This window comes from Micromys minutus (genome assembly GCF_963924665.1).
Source record: "Micromys minutus genome assembly, chromosome: 4".
NCBI lineage: Eukaryota > Metazoa > Chordata > Mammalia > Rodentia > Muridae > Micromys > Micromys minutus.
The window spans coordinates 39817080-39833959 of record NC_137973.1 but is presented as its reverse complement, the minus strand read 5'-3'; the positions used below and the strand labels follow the sequence as shown (position 1 = coordinate 39833959).

The 16880-nt window shown below is 37.9% G+C and overlaps 1 protein-coding gene across 3 annotated transcripts in view; it reads left to right on the top strand.

The window, feature by feature from the left end:
- The window catches only part of RAP1A (RAP1A, member of RAS oncogene family), a 75503-nt gene extending 61707 nt beyond the window's left edge, over positions 1-13796 (top strand). For all 3 annotated transcript variants that reach the window (XM_080915811.1, XM_080915812.1, XM_080915813.1), the window contains exons 4-8: positions 822-878; positions 2731-2871; positions 5010-5153; positions 10100-10215; positions 13112-13796. In XM_080915811.1, the coding sequence (XP_080771937.1) occupies positions 822-878; positions 2731-2871; positions 5010-5153; positions 10100-10186 (429 nt within the window). In that variant the 3' untranslated portion in view covers positions 10187-10215; positions 13112-13796. The remainder of the gene's footprint in view (positions 1-821; positions 879-2730; positions 2872-5009; positions 5154-10099; positions 10216-13111) is intronic.
- The last annotated feature ends 3084 nt before the right edge of the window (positions 13797-16880 follow it).

The following is a 16880-nucleotide window of genomic DNA, read 5'->3' as shown; positions in this document are numbered from 1 at the left end:
TTGATACTTTCTTTAGGCCAGTCTTCTTTTAAAGACTGGGGAACTAGAATTGGTATATTTATATTTCACCTTCTACACAGTTTTTTTTTTCCTGAAGAGCCCCTTAAAGTCTTAAGGAATGTGTTTGTATATTCTTAAGGAATAAATAGCTCATTGCTGTTTAACATTTCTGAGTTCTTGTTGCAAATTTTATGAATATTTTAGTAAAAATTTAACAGCTTGTATATAGTAAATTGCAAACATTTCTATTCCTTGAAATCTTTTTGCATACAATTTGACCCATTTAAGGTGGTAGAGTGAAGCCTGGAAATAGTATCTTTCAATGTCAATAGGGCCATAAAGAACTTTTCCTGCCTCAGCCGCCCCAGTGCTGAGATTATAAGTAAACCTACATGCAGCTTGGGCTCTTTAATTCTTTGTTTTCCATGAAGAGCGTGTGTGTGTGTGTGTGTGTGTGTGTGTGTGTGTGAGAGAGAGAGAGAGAGAGAGAGAGAGAGAGAGAGAGAGAGAGATCTTATGTTCATCAAAAATATGATTTTCATGTTTTTATGTTAGGTTTTTTTTTTTTGTTAGAACTGTTTGTACCATTTTTTCTTAAATTACAAAACCTGGTTTTTTGCCTTCCAATAACAGCAGAGAATATCCACCCAAGTTTCACCATCTTGGCCTTTGGAATACTGCTAGTGTGCTTGAAGACCCCTGTTCTTTATTGAGTACCAAGTAGAAAAACACTGAGTAGTGGTCAATAAGTGCTTTGAAGGTGTAAAGGAAAAACATGTTTGTACTGGTTTTTCATTTTTTTCTTCTGTGCTCTCTCACAGCAAGTTGAAGTAGATTGCCAACAGTGTATGCTGGAAATCCTGGACACTGCAGGAACAGTAAGAATTCCTTTCTGTTCTTTTAACAAATTTTAGTCAGTGAGGATGACCCCCCCCCTCTCTCTTTCCTTTTTCTCTCTCTTTTTCTTTCTTTCTTTCTTAGATTTATTTATTTACTTTATGTATATGAGTACACTGTCACTGTCTGTAGACACACCAGAAGAGGGCACCAGATCTCATTACAGATGGTTGTGAGCCACCATATGGCTGCTGGGAACTGAACTCAGATCCTCTGGAAGAGCAGTCAGTGCACTTAACCACTGAACCATCTCTCCAGCCCAAGTATGATTTCTTATTTAAATAATTTTCTGTGTAAAGTGATTACTCTGATTTTTTTAAAATTCTCTAAGTATAATCCTTTATAAATTTTCTTTATGAAATAGTTTTGTGATATGCTTGATGCCTACATACTATAATTAAATTGTGTGTTTTATTCACCTGAAGAATCTAAAGAGTTTGGGGAGTGGAGAGGATGACAGTCTTATATTGAAGTAAGATATATGCTATATGTAATTTTTTTAAGGTATTTAAGTTCAGAATTTTAGTTAAGATAGGTATCTCCTGCCTAGTCCCTCTCCCCTTATCCCTCGAGTTAACTGATTGCTGCAGCCTCTCAAACACTGTGATTCTCCTTGGGCCCTGTGTATTTGTTGATTTCTGCCTGGGACACATTTATAACAGCACACAGTAACCTTCTCCTCCTCCTTGCTCTCCTGTTACCTATAAGTGCCTACCCCTTTAAAATGTAAACTTCTATCCCATACCCCAGCTCACAACCCCAAAAAAACAGAAAAAGGAAAATTCTTTTTCTCTGTAATGTTGTACTTTACTTTTATCTCTGTGTACACCCTTCAGAGACTTTTGCCTCTTGTGTTGACCAACATATTCGTCCTGCTGAGTGTCCTTAGGAAGGAGGTTGAGGTTCTCAGTGGGAGCCATAACTGACTCTAGTAGGACAGTGTTTATTTACACTGTTGATTAGTAGGTAGTACAAACCTGAGAACATGGAAGGCATACTAGTGCTAGAATTTTTAATTACATTTGTAATTGAAGAATGCACGAAAGACTAAACTTGAAGGTTTGGGCTGTGGATGAATGCTAGCTCAGCTGACATTTGCAGTAACAGATCGAGTGCAGCAGCCAAGCTAGCTCATCTAGAACTGTTTAAGATACAGTAAACAGGGTGGAGGTTTGGACAGTGGGAACAAGTCAAAGAAACAAAGAGGTCACAAAAAGAATGCATTTTTAATATTCTGCTATGTGTGCTTTTTTAATACTATATATCAGGTTCAAGGACTTTTTAGACCTTCTGTATTGTTATCTATGGGTATAACATACAAAAATGATTTCTCCAAAGAGGAGAAAGTGAGTTTCAAGCAAACAGAAAACATTTAATCTGGTACGATTGTGACCAAGTTAATGGCTAGTGACCCCTAAAAATCCAGTCACTGTATCTAGTGCGACTGTGACTGATGTTAACAGTCAGTGACTCTGAAGAGAACAGTCACTGTGCTGTTCTCAGATTCTTTATAAGAATTTGAAATTCAGGGAGCAGGAAAAATTACGAAAAAGCTCTTTGCAAAAGAGTCTAATCTAGGGTAACTATAACTCAGTACTAGATTTGCATCTTGGATCGTTTCTATTTGAGTAGTGATCCTATATAAGTCTTCCAAACAAAATAAACTCAGGTTTGTATGTTAAAGGAATTGTGTCAGTAAACATAGACATTAACCTCAGTTTCTAGAAACTAGCATGAAGTCTTCAGACAGTATGTAGTTTAAATGTAGATCCTTATTTAAGATGCATACATTCAGAATGCACTTATGTTTATAGTTGTATTTTTTTATTATAGGAGCAATTTACAGCAATGAGGGATTTGTATATGAAGAATGGCCAAGGGTTTGCACTAGTTTATTCAATTACAGCTCAGTCTACATTTAATGACTTACAAGACTTGAGAGAACAGATTTTACGGGTTAAAGACACAGAAGATGTAAGTATTTTTCTCTTTATAATACATATTGCTATCTCTCTATAGCCAAATAAAAGTGCTTTTTCATCAGTAGAAGGCTTGGAAGGTATCTAGCATACGACAGAAAGAGCCCCTGAAAATACAACAGCTTTCAAGATTAACTATTAATTACATGCTGAGATGTTTTGAAAATGAGCATGTATATGGCAACGTGGCACTTGTTTCGATATGTGGGTAAAAGGTACAGTAGAGACAAGAAGTCAGTACTTCATGGAAGAGGGAAGGTGTGGGACTCATGCTGTGAATGTGAGGCATTCAAAGAGCCGTAAGATGAGTGTCACTCTTTCTAAAATTCTTTTCATACATGTTCTTTGGGTTGCTTTGCTGTTTTAATACAGTATCTTGCTATATAGCCTAGGCTAGCCTAGTATTTAACCTTTCTTTCCCCACCATCTGAATATTGCAGTTATAGGCATATGCTACCTTTGTTGGTAGCATAAGTTTTTTTTTTCTTATCTTTTGTAAAAAGTAAAATAAAATATGCTTTACATGCTTATATCAACTTGAGGTTAAAGGAAAATTCCTTTTTTATTATATAAATTAAGATAGAGTTTTTTTAGTTATACCTTCCTGGTTTTGTGTGTCTTTTTCCTAATGGGAGCATATTCAGCTGCTCAGGACCTTAACCTTGATGACATTGTTGGTAAGAGGAATTTGTGCCCGATAACTTCCTAACTGTCTTTAGTGAATAGTTGTCTTCCTTTCTATGATTGATTTATCCTAAGAGTTCTGTTTTCATAGATAAGTGAGTTCAGATAATGTTATTCCCCTTTATTCCATCCGTAAAAGAGATGGAGTTGAAGATGCTTAGACTGTTTAATATAACCTGTTTTGAGTAAAAGTTTCACCACATCCCTAACATTCTTTCTTTTGTGTATTGCCATTGCCTTAAAACCTCCTGGCTTGGTTCTCTGAACTTTTCTCTTCTTTAATATTTTATGTATTTGCATTTCAAATGTTATCCCCTTTCCTGGTTCCACTCTCTCCCATCTTCCATCTTCCCTGCTTCTGTGAGGATGCTCCCTCTCCCACCCACCCACTCCCATCTCAACACCCTGGTCCCTTTCCCTGGGGAATCGAGCCTTCACAGGATCTCCTATTGAGCCACCCTCTGCTACACATGGGGCTGGAGTCATGTCCTCTGAACTTTTAGCTGAGGAACCTAACAGAGTTTGTTAGCTGTATGTTTTATTGGAAGTGGGATGTTGTGTTTAAGATGGTCTAACATCTGTGGTATGGAGTAAAAGGAAAGACACAGCTGCTTGACGGCATTATTTTTTTAAACAAGCGTGTGTGTATCTGTGTATTTCATGTGTTGAGGAGTGCCCAGGGAGGCTAAAGAGGATGTTAGATTCCCTGGAGCTGGAGTTACAGGTGATTGTGAGCCATCTGATGTGAGTGTTGGAACTGAACTCAGGTCTTCTAAAAGAGCAGCTTTTCTTGACCACTGAGCCATCGCTACAGCTCCTATTTTTATTCTTACTTCTCCTTAGTATCTCACTTAACTAGCCTTCAAGTCTAATGCTAAACATAGAAGTAGAAGCTGCTAATAACCTTTTTGTCTTGTCACCATTTTTTGGCATTTGTTAGACCCGTGAGACGAAGTGTTTAAACAACGTAAGGCAGATGAGTATACTGTTTGCTATACAGCAGGGAGTCCTATTTCCTTTAGTTTTCTACTTGAAATTAAGTGGTTTGTAGTGATCACATGAGAATTTTAGGATCCTTAGGGGATGGAGAGATGGCTCAGTAGTTAGCACTTGCTGCTCTCCCAAAGGATCAGGGCTCAATCCTCAGCACCCACATATAGCTCACAACCCACTGTAGCTCCTTTGGCCTCCCCAGGCACATCACATGAACGTAGTGCATAACATTCTTACACTACATTAAGAATTAGAATAATTTGGTGTGTGAGTCTAGTAGGAGTTCTTCACTATTCTCCTTCAATCCTGAGCAACCATCCACAGCACCTCGTAGTCACTTAGTGGTGCACACAGTTGAAAACGGCTGTGCTTCAGTTAGGAGCAGGCAGCTGCTCATTTGTCACTAGAGGGTAAGTCATGAATATGTCTTTCACTTGATGTTTTTTCTTCCTGCAGGTTCCAATGATTTTGGTTGGCAATAAATGTGACCTGGAAGATGAGCGGGTAGTTGGCAAAGAACAAGGCCAGAATTTAGCAAGACAGTGGTGTAACTGTGCCTTTTTAGAATCTTCTGCAAAGTCAAAGATCAACGTTAATGAGGTAACCTGCAACTATTTGACAATACAAAAAAGAGCCTTTTTATTTTCATAGCCAGAATGTTTCAGGAAAAAACTGATAGCAATCTCATTTTATCACCTTGTAAAAATTAGTAATTTCTAGACACTGTGTTTCTTGGCTTCCATGACATCATTCTCTTAGAGTTGCGATGCAAACACCTAATGTTACCTTATTGCCACAGGCTGTAAATAAAATTCTAAGACTTTTAAGTGATATTCCAGAGCTATCATGTGAAACTTGACACATTTATTATAACAGTTACCTATCCAGATGAATATAAACAGGTAGTAAAGTCTAATAGAAAAGTAAAAAAAATTAAAAGTTGCCATTATAATGAGCCTTTGTTATGCCATCATAGAATTTGATTTTTGGTTCTTGTTCACTTTTGATGCAGCCTAAGTGTGGGGTCTGTGTGAAAATGGACATCAATGGAAATCAAACCACGCCATCCTTTCAGCCTGGTAGTCTGAATGCACATAGCTAATGTAATTACTTCACTATCTTAAGATCTTAACTATGGTCCAGAAGGCTTTGCAAATAGGCTATTTGCCTCATTTTAAAGAGACAGTAGTTGACTGGGCCCCTAAAAAATGAGTTCATTTTCCAAATTGCTACCACCCATCAGGTAAACCCATGAGAGTTCTTTTGCTTTTGGAACTTTATCAAAAGCATTTGAAATAAATGGGGCAGAGTAAGCCTCTTGTCCCCTTCTCTGGCGGACACACTTGCCGTTGTAGCATCCCAGGTACCCAGACACGGATGAGAATAAGAGAGGGCTCTTATGCCCTCTGTACCTCTCTGACCTCTGGTTTTGTGAGTCACTTTTCAGGACTGTGCTTGTAGAATATTATTTTAAACACTGGTAAGGGAGAAAATCAGCTTACTACACATTCTGGTTTTTATATATAATCAAGAATACTAAAGCTTGTTTTTTTAGGTGAAGCCACCTTTAACAAATACAAAAATCTTTTAATTTCACTTATCTGGCAAACACATTGAGTACCCGTTGTATGCCTAGCACTTTATTCTACACCCAAGTAGCCATCATCCAGACAGAAGAACTATGTTAGCCCTTAAGAGATTTACATCCCAGTTGAGAACCAGTTCTACTGAGCGCTGCCATTTGTTACTGTTATTCACTGAGAAGGAACTGACAGCTGTCTCTCATCCTCCTTTGCTATAGACTTAAAAGTTCTTAGAGGTTTTTTTTGTTTGTTTGTTTGTTTTTTGTTTTTAATATGGTTGTAATAAAATTTTGATGTTTAATTTTGAAAAAAAAAAATGAGTGAGCAAGAAAAGGACCTGGACATCGTGGCACACATTTGTAGTCCCAGCAGTCTGGAGGCCAAGGCAGGACAATGAGTTCCAGGCCAGACTGGGCTATATATAACAAGATCCTAACTAAAGTGAACTAACAGTATTTTAATGAAGAATACATTACAGTTGATGAATGCCCTTGAGTCTCGAAGTTGTAGTGCAGTGTCACCTTATGAAAGATGGTTGGCCTTTGGAATCTGGTTCCTCATGGTGTCTGTCACCCTCACTGCTGTCCACCTAAGTTCATCAAGTTTGCAGGGCTGAATTGGACCAGAGTCCATCACACATGACCTCACCCTGCAGGGTTAACAAAACAATATAAAATGCCATAGTCATCACAATGGTCTCTACTTCTTTGAGAAGCTACATAGACTACATGCTAGAAATGAGAATATAATTGCAGGGTGTTTCTTTCTTTTCTTTTCTTTTTTTTTAAGATCTCACTCTTTAATTCAGCTGCAGAATTCTTTGGATTGTTCATGGTTTTTCAGGAAGCTTAAGCTGCTGTATAAATGCTTGTATGGTTTTTGAATAGATGAAGATAGGGGAATAATAATTTCACAAGATTCAGCTCTTGACTTTAAATTTGAAAATAGACAAGGACACAAGCCTGGCCAGAGCCCTCTAATTCTCTCTATTCCACAAGTATCAATCAGTGCACCGGAAATACCTCAGTCTTAGTCCCAGATTTCTTGTTCTTTGCTGAGGCTGGAGTAATGATTGGGATGAAGACATCCCAATTAGGAATGGGAGAGGGGTTGAGAAACTCTATTCTGTGTTCCCTCTAGATTTTTCTATAGTTCAGAGAGATGAGGACGAACCTAGGCTGGGAACTTTCAGCATTTCTAACATATTATAGCTCGAACTTGCCCTCATCACTGAACCACCTGCTGCTGTGAGGTAGGCAATGTTTTCCAAAGACGTAATACTGCAAACAATCAGTTACCTGTCTCTGTGTGTGCCAGAACATGGAAGTTGGCTGGTAGGAAGAAACTGAAATAGGAACTGAGTGTGTGTTTCATTAATTTACTGTTCTGGTTTATCTTTTTGTTGCTTTGTATTATAACTTGCATGTTAAGTTTTATGCAGCAATGAAAACTTTTTCATGACTCATATATACTTAAGTTGTCAAAGGCTTCAGAGTTATGAAAAGAGCTACCAATTTGTTTATAAATGTTGTAGTTTTAACATTTAGAAATAAAGTTGTAGAAAGTGGAATGGTTTTAGAAAATGGGAATTGGATGGAACAAAAAATATATTTATATATTTATAACTTTGTAAGGAATCTGTTCTTTTTTTCATTTTCAACAATTTAGGCTTATAATCTCCAAGCCATTTAAAAAAGTAACAGATGATTTTTATCTTAAAGAAATGTATAGTTTGTTTCTCCTCTTTAAAAAAAATACTCAGATTAGAATATAGTTCAGTGGTGGAGGATGCTCCAAGCATGCACAGGCTGTGGGTTTAATTTCCCACTACTGCAAACAACAATAAAAGAAATGAATGTAAATCAATGATGTTAAAATGTCTTGCTTTTGAAATTTACTTAAAAGAACAAGAAAATATTGCTTATTCTTTATTTAAATTTACTACTTGTTAACATTTTGCCACGTACTTTGGAAGCCATATTTCTTTGCTCCAATATAGTTTAGTGAGTAGGTATATTCTTGGGTCAAAGGCATGGTTAGGCTAGAGAGATGGCTTTGTGGTTAGGAGCTCATAAGGCTTATGAAAGGCCCTGAGTTCAGGTCCAGACCATGGCTCACAACCTTCTGTAAGTCCAGCTGCAGCTGACCCAGCACTGTGGACTCCATAGGTACCCACACAGATAGAAAAGTCATTCAGCTAAAGATATAGCTCAGCTTTTGAGTGTTTACCTACATGGGCAAGGCCTGAGTTTGGTCCCCAATACTGCAAAATAAGGAAATTTGCCTTCACACAATTTGTTTGGCGTGTGTTGACAGTGTTGCCAGTTCATCCCAGTTGTACTCCCTAAAGCAGTTCTGCAGAACAGGTAGGTATTGAGATGTGGATGCTGAGGACCTCTGCTTTCATCCCAAGCCAGTAGTAAACCAGTACCTGCATTCTTAGCAAAGAACCAGGTTTTTTGTTTTTGTTTTTGTTTTTAACACACAGGGATATTTAACACAGTAAAACTACATATAAACACAACAGAGTTAAAGTAATCCGCTTTCGTAAAATAGGAAGTATTATATTTCTGTCTTGCCAGAGATGAATCTCCATGGTTATTACTGTACTCTTTGTCACTTCAGATCAAGGATTAGTGGATTATTCCTGTCTGTTGTTGTATTGTTTGCTTTGACCATGCACTAAAGAGGTAGAGCAAGTGGACCTCTTAAGATCAAGATCAGCCTTGTCTACAAAGTGAGTTTCAGGCCAGCCAAGGCTGCATAGTGAGAACCTGCCTTAAAAAACAAACAAACAAAATCCATAGTGGGTAGACATTATGGACTTGATCTTGTGTTACCTGAGGAGAGACACACTTTTACCTGTCTCAGCCTAGAATGTACATCATTGTCAAAGATTAAGGAAAATTCTATATATAGTTATTAAACTTTATTTTCAGAAATAATAAGGCAAAAAATGAAAACCCTGAAAGACAAAAACCAAAGAACTGTTTCCAGTTTGCAAGGCTAAAATTAGTTGATGAGGTAGTTTGAATCTATAATCCCAACACTTGGGAGATGGAGGGAAGAGAATCAGGAGTTCAAGGCCAGCCTTATCTAATAGCAAGTTTGTAGCAGGCTGGGCTTGGAATGAGGTTACAACTCAAACAGAAAAGCAAATAAGAGACAGATAAATAGATGCTATAGTATCAAGAAATAGAACACAGTGTGTGGATCCTGATAGGTTCTTCCATTTTAGGGTCTCATTATGATAACTGACAACATTGGAATTTATGCACAAGATAATACAAAAAATGTATTGGTGCTTAAATATCTTACTATGATCACCTTTTTATTTATTTATTCATTCTGTATATGAGTACACTGTAGCTGTCTTCAGACACACCAGAAGAGGACATCAGATCCTATTACAGATGGTTGTGAGCCACCATGTGGTTGCTGGGAACTGAACTCAGAACCTCTGGAAAAGCAAGCAGCCAGTGCTCTTAACCACGGAGCCATTTCTCCAGCCCTATGACCAGAATTGTATTTAGGTTACCACATGAGTATATTCTTGTTCTGGGAGATACATATTTAGTGCTTTAAGGATCCTTGTCACTATCACATGGTTCAAACGGAACTGTGTTGGGAGAGGAAAAGAAAAGGCAGCAAAGTGCTATTATTTGGATCTAGGAAAAATGAGGGGTGAGAGCGCTTTGCTAGTATTGCTGTGATTTTGGTGCTATAACCTTAATTATAATTTTAAGTGCTCACTACTTGATCTTTTTAATTGACTACTGACTGTCTAAGAGTAGATACATGTCCTTAGTCATGAATAGGTAAGTCCTGCTTTACTCTGAGTTAGCGTGGGGAGCTAAGAACTTCAGAAGATAGCATTAAAGCGTAGATGGAATGGCAGAATAATGCTTAGTACTTTCAAATCAGTCTGTGGAGAAATCAGTATGTTTTATTATTTTTACCTAGATATTTTATGACCTGGTCAGACAGATAAATAGAAAAACACCAGTGGAAAAGAAGAAGCCTAAAAAGAAATCATGTCTGCTGCTCTAGACCTGAAGTCAGCAGCAGCTCTGAGCCAGGTAAGATGCTTAAGCAGAGCAGACATCCTCCTCATCTACCCTGTACTTATTCTCTGTGTTTCTGAGCTTCTGTAGCTTATGCATGTGTACTTGCAGAGATCCCTGGGACTGTTGGGTAATTTGTTTCCTCCCCAGGAGACTCTAAGCTCAGAGTGAGGACCATGTGTGATTTGCTCACCCCCATGTTGCCAACACCTGCCAGAGTTGGTATTTGAGAAAGTGCTAGAGGCTGGGAAGAACATTTAACCAGTATTACTGTGTCTGTTTGCTCCTGTGTGAACTCAGCATAAGCAAAGACATATACTGTGCTATGTCTGCCATCTTTCACCCAGTGCTGTCGTTTTATTTTTTAATTTATTTATTTTTATTTTATGAGCATGTATGTCTGTGTGAGGGTATCAGGTCCTCTGGAACTGGAGTTACAGGTAGCTGTGAGCTGCCATGTGGTTGCTGGAGATTGAACCCAGGTCCTCTGGAAGAACAGCCAATGTTCTTAACAGCTGAGCCATCTCTCCAGCCCCAGCTTATTTTATGACAATAGCTAATTATCTGACTAAGGTATTTTGCTGTAAAGATACTTTTGAAAAATTAGCATGAGTAATACTGAACCTAGCCTAGCAACTCACATCTGCTAGCCCAGACAGAGAATGAAGTGGGAAGATTAGAAGTTCAAAACCATCCTCCCTTACATAGCAGAGTCAGACCAGTCAGGGCTATATGAGACCTTGACTTAAAACAAGAAAAATATATGGATAATTTGCAGCTATGTACATAATTTATGCACATGTATGTGTCTAGAAACAATGGCCAGCTCATATGCACTACACATGGGTTCTTTATGTGTTTCGTACAGGGTACATGCACCAGCAATTCATGAGTTCCACATCCTCCCCAAGATTGGTATTTTCAGGGTTTTTAAACCTGAGCCATTCTGTCTGATGTGTGATGGCATATCATTGTAGTTTATGTCAGTTCTTCTCAAGAGTAAGTGACTTCTCCAGCAAACACTCTGCCAGTCGGCACCGAGTAGTACTTGACTTCAGGTAGCATTCATTTCAACTTTCATTAAGAAATTCATGTCAGCATTTGTACTGCCAGCCAGGCCCTGTGAGCCAGTTACTTGTTTTCCTTTAATTACATAATTAAATCCCTTGATTCCTTCTTTGTCAGCTATTAAACCTAAACAAAATGCTTTCCTAGGTCAGATGTATGGTGTGGTTTGAGGCTAATTATGTGAATATAACTAAACTTGATGGAGTTAAAAGAACACAAACTATCCTAACGTAAGAGTCGATGACACTAACTACTGTCGACCTCTGGGGCCTATTTAGTAGATTGCTGCTTTCTGAGCTCCCGATGAGCAATTGTACTCCTTAGAGATAGGGAGTTATTTCTCTTAGAGAAAACAATTGAGTAACCACAAACCTTTTTATAGGAAAACTAGAAAGGAGGAAAAGCATAGATTGTCTTAGGTGGTCAAATTTGGAAGGTCAACTCCTGCCTAAATGGCTGCTGTTACTGTTTTTACTGAACAGATTGATTAAAATATTTTAAGTTGTTAGCTTCCTGGAAATAATTCTTGTTAAGGATTCTTGTGTGTGTGTGTGTGTGTGTGTGTGTGTGTGTGTGTGTGTGTGTGTGTGTATGCGTGTGTGTTAAGGGAGGGTACAAAGACAAAAATGAGGGCTTGAGTTGGTAATGTATTGTTTTACTCTTTTAGAGTTGAGTGGCTTATTGACAACATTACCTTGGCAAACATGAATTTTAACATTGCATTCTCAGAAAATGTTCTCATAGTTTATATGAAAGGAAAACATACCACTTGGCTTATTGTGATTTTAAATTTTATTCATGCATGAAGTTTACCTTAGAGAAAAGAAATTTTAACCTAGGTCTGAAAATAAGCCATTCATATTTGTCACATTAATCTTTAGACTTATACATAATTCAATTTAAAGTGTAGTTTCCTGAGATTCTTACAGGTGTATGATTAATTCCCAATAATAGAGGACTTGGCAACCAAAATACTTTGTGTTACATTTGGTGTGATTTGTAATTGAAGTGCAAAAGCTTAGTGTGGTGGAACATGCCTGTAGTCCCAGCGCGTTAGGGTGAGGCAGAAGGATTACTTGAGCCCAGGAATTTGAGAATATCCTGGCCAACATGACTAGTGCTATAACGGGCTAGATTTAAATAACAATTACAATATTTTACTTAAGAGTATCTGAATGTTGAAGGCAGCTTATATATCTATAGCCTTTAAGTAGAATTGTTGTCAAAACATGTACATCTCTTAAATAACCTAATTTTAAGGACCTCAGAGAAATTTATCATCAGGAGTTTGTCCTCTAAAATAATTGGCTTTTGCTGAGTAGTAGGACCTGCTGATTGTTCTGCCTTTCAGAGTGGTTCATTCTGCACGTCTCCTGCACCTCTGTTAGAAGTGATAGTCCCTTACTCAGAGAGTGCATGTAGGCAAGTGTTGAACTTTTAAAATAAGGTAATAGGATACACGCAAAATACTTCTGTCTGCCTCTTTATACAGGACATTAGATAAGATATGAAATAGGAGTGTAATAAAAGCAGAGACAGACAAAAATTGATCAGTAATTGTTGTTGGTGAAGTCAGTCATTTATATTTGATTTTGAACTTTTGAAACAGTCTTTGTACCTCAAGCTGTGATCAAGGGCAGACTTAAACTGCTGGCCCTCATGCCACCATACCCAGCTTGTTTCTGAGCGTGTTTGATGGGAAGGTGAAATAGCTCTTCTACTGAAGTAGCTTAGGAATGTTGAGTGCTGTAATCACTCGAGTTGTTATTAGATGTCTGTTTATTGACTGCCACCTTTTGATACTGAGAGAACTGTGTGTGTCTGTGTCTCTTCAATGTTCCAGATTTACAGAAATGAAGAACTGTTGCCTAATTGGAAAGTGCCAGCATTCCAGACTTCAAAATTCAATCTGAAGAGGCTTCTCCTGTTTTATATATTATGTGAAGAATTTAGATCTTATATTGGTTTGCACAAGTTCCCTGGAGAAGAAGTTGCTCTGTGTATATCTCCTGGAAATAAGACATAGTATTTCTCCTTTGCAATAGCAGTTATAACAGATGTGAAATAAAATACTTGACTCTAATACAATTATTCAGAAGAGCATGGATGCATTTCAAATGTTAGATGTTACTACTATAATCAAATGATTTCATATTGACGTTTTTATCATGACTCCTCCCTGTCAAGCACTAAAAAGCTGAACCATCACACTTTATATCTGTAATGATATAGATTATGAAATCTCCCCTCAAACTCATTGCAACAGATAACTTTTTTGAGTCATTGACTTCATTTTATATTTAAAAATTATGAAAATATCATCTGTCATTATATTCTAATTAAAATTGTTTGTGCATAATGCTTTGGAAAAATGGGTCTTTTATAGGGAAAAACTGGGATAACTGATTTCTATGGCTTTCAAAGCTAAAATATATAATATACTAAACCAACTCTAATATTGCTTCTTGTGTTTTACTGTCAGATTAAATTACAGCTTTTATGAATGATTAAATTTTAGTACATTTTCATTTGGTTTGTGTCTTTTTATTATTGTTTATAGGCTTAAGTCCTTTATTTTCTAATGACCACATTTTTTAAAGCGCTGCGGTAGCTCTTCCTTTCTGCCTGGATTCAGCAGAACACTTGGCTTTAAACTACACTGACTGGTGGTTTTTCTAAGAACAGACCTCGCACTTGCTCTAGATAGATTTGTTCCTACTATACAGTAAAATGCACCATGAGACATAGAATAGTTTTTATATATTTTCTCTTGACCTTAACGATTGTATCTTACTGAGTAAAGTACCCCACTCTGTATAATTTTTATATGTAAAAAGATAAGTTTAATACTATATCAGGGTTTGACTCTGACTATTGCAAATCCTGCACAGTTTGTAACTTCATCCAGGGAATCCTTGCCATTGTTAATTTGTTGATGTGAGTCCACCAATGAAGTGTTAAATGAAAATTTTCAAATTTGCTCTCTAATAGATGGGAAGAACTTGGGGGAAGTGGTTTCAAGTCAGGACACAAGTGATGTGTAACGTGACTGTACGAACAGTGTAGCAGGAATGGTATGGAGACAGTTACATCACAGTTCGCTGGCTCTACACAGACAGGTGCTTTTCCTTCCCAGTTGCATTTTACAAAGGTGGGACTTATGTAGGACGTGGGCCCAGGGTGATACTGCCATATGTTCTCCATGAAGAAAGAGAAAGCAAATGGCCAGTTGGCCCGGTGCATACAGGCAAAGAAAGCAGATTGCAAGCTTAGGAAACCCTGTGCCTTGTCCCTGAAAATCAAGGAGACCAGTCCTAGAAAGTAAATTTTTGCTCAGGGATCTAGATATGGTCTCATTGCAACTAGGTGTGAAGGTGTTCATGTCTTGCACAGATTTGCTAGGTGTGTGGACAGCCCTGAAGTTACTAAGTCAGCTTTCAAATGTAAGACTCAATCAACCTGAAGAAGTGTCAAAAAGTACTGTTTGAAAAATTGAAAATTGTATTCTTTTGATATTCTAATAAACTTAGCTACTTAACATTTCCCTTCTCTTTATCCAGTTATGCATGTCTTTGACTGAGGGACCAAACCTTAAACTAAAACACAAGTGGAAGGATAGGGTCCGTTTGTCCCAGGGAGAGAAGCTGGGCTCTGTTTGTTTGTGATGTCTTTTAAGTGAGGTTTTGCTATACTACCCAGGCTGGCTTCAAACTTCTGGGATCAGATTATCCTCCTGCCTCAGCATCTCAAGTAGCTAGGACTACAGGACCATACCACTGTGTGACCAATTAGAGGTGTATTGTATTTCAAGGACCTCTGACATCATTATGCTTTGAAATACTTCTCACATTTCTTTGGACTTAAAGTCATGGACACACAGACCCCTCACAAACCAGTTAAAATGTCTAAATACGATGTCAAATGGATTATATAGGTATTTGTTAAATTAACCAGTCTCACAAGTAGCACAGACTGATTTTATCAGGTTCCTTTGACACATCTTATACCCTCCCCTTGGATTAAAGAAAAACATCTTTTTGGTATCCAGGGATATTCAAGCCAGAGGGATGCAGTTATTTAAAGGAAATCTGTCCTTGCTGAGCAACATGGAAAAGTATCCTGTTAAGAGATAGGGTTATCTTTTTATAGTGTCTTTATGTGAACTTCTTCATCTTGGGAAGGGTCACTGAAGGCAAGATGTATTTTTATAGCCAAGACATGGAGATCTCTAGGGTATTAGTTTGAATCTCATGATGCATATCCATGAACAGTTACAGAGTAGTGTTTATGGCTGTTTCAAGCATAATAGCTTTAGTTTTGTGAAGAACAATTTAATTTAAAGGAAGCTTGATGCTACAATTTATAGGGTTTTTGTTTCTTTTTTTCCATTCCCCAACTAGACCACAAGCAACTTTAATGACTTGATGCCTCCAGTCTAGTTTTAGAATGAACAGTAAAAACAAGTGCATCGTCTTACCCTCCACCAGGGGGAGCTTCAGTATCATACGATGCTTTTCTACCAGCGTTGTATCAAAAGTATTCTGTATGTGCTTTTCCTTACAAAGAGTCATGGAGTTTACAACTTAATCACAAAGAAAATATACAGAAAATCTGGGGGAGGTATGAATGCCGATAACTTAATGAACTGCAGCCACTTTAGTATTTCTTAATGTTTGGAGAAGCAGTGGCTGCTGCCATCTCCACGCAGCTCATCTTGGCCTGTCATCTACATCTGCCGTCATCAGAGGCCCCCTTTTACTCCTCAGTAAGACAGGCTCCTTTTCTGAAGTTGTACGTTGTTGTCTACTTCATTAAAGCAAGTGATTTGAAGTCATTTTTCTCTCCTTAGGGATAGTAATAAAACATTCTGCATGCCCTTGAATCCAGCCACTCTAAATAGCTACCCTGTGTACCTCACAGGTCAACAAATGTCAGTCACATGTCTGAGTTTTGGTTTAGGGATAAGGGTCAGAAAGAGAAAATGAGTACTGTATTTCCTTTCCTGACCGATACTCACAGGACATTAGAAAACAAAATGTGCTCTTATAAATGATGTGTTGAAATCAGCATGTGAAGAAACGCTCATAATTTAGAGGAGGAAAATGATACTTTCATTTGGGTCTTGTGCTTGTCTGCGGTGCTGAGTTTATGGTGACGTAGCCCCACAACCATCCACACCAAGCATCAAAGGACACTTTGGTTTGCTCCTCCAGGATCTGGAAAGAGCCGGTCTTGTGAGAAGTAAATGAATGTGAGTATTGAGCATGTCTGACTGCCCAGCTGTTAGCATTAGTGATCCTCGGAATATAAACATGGATGTGCTCACAAATACAGTGCAGCTCTTAGGCTGATCATGGGTTTTTCTTCCTGAAGTCTCATCTTGGATCTATTGACTGTGCAGTCCTCTAACTTTAGCATGTTTAAATGTTTCTGTAAGAACAGCGGGAGGCTTTGAACTGGCTGCTTAGTTCTTTTTTGGAAAGTCAACATGGATCCTGTTCTCCAGATATTAACAGCCTTCAAAGAAAACTTGGGAGTTGCAAGTGCTTTGGGCTTATTAAGAAGCAGACAACTGTAGCTCTAGGCCCAACTGCTAATTGCTTGTGCAAGAG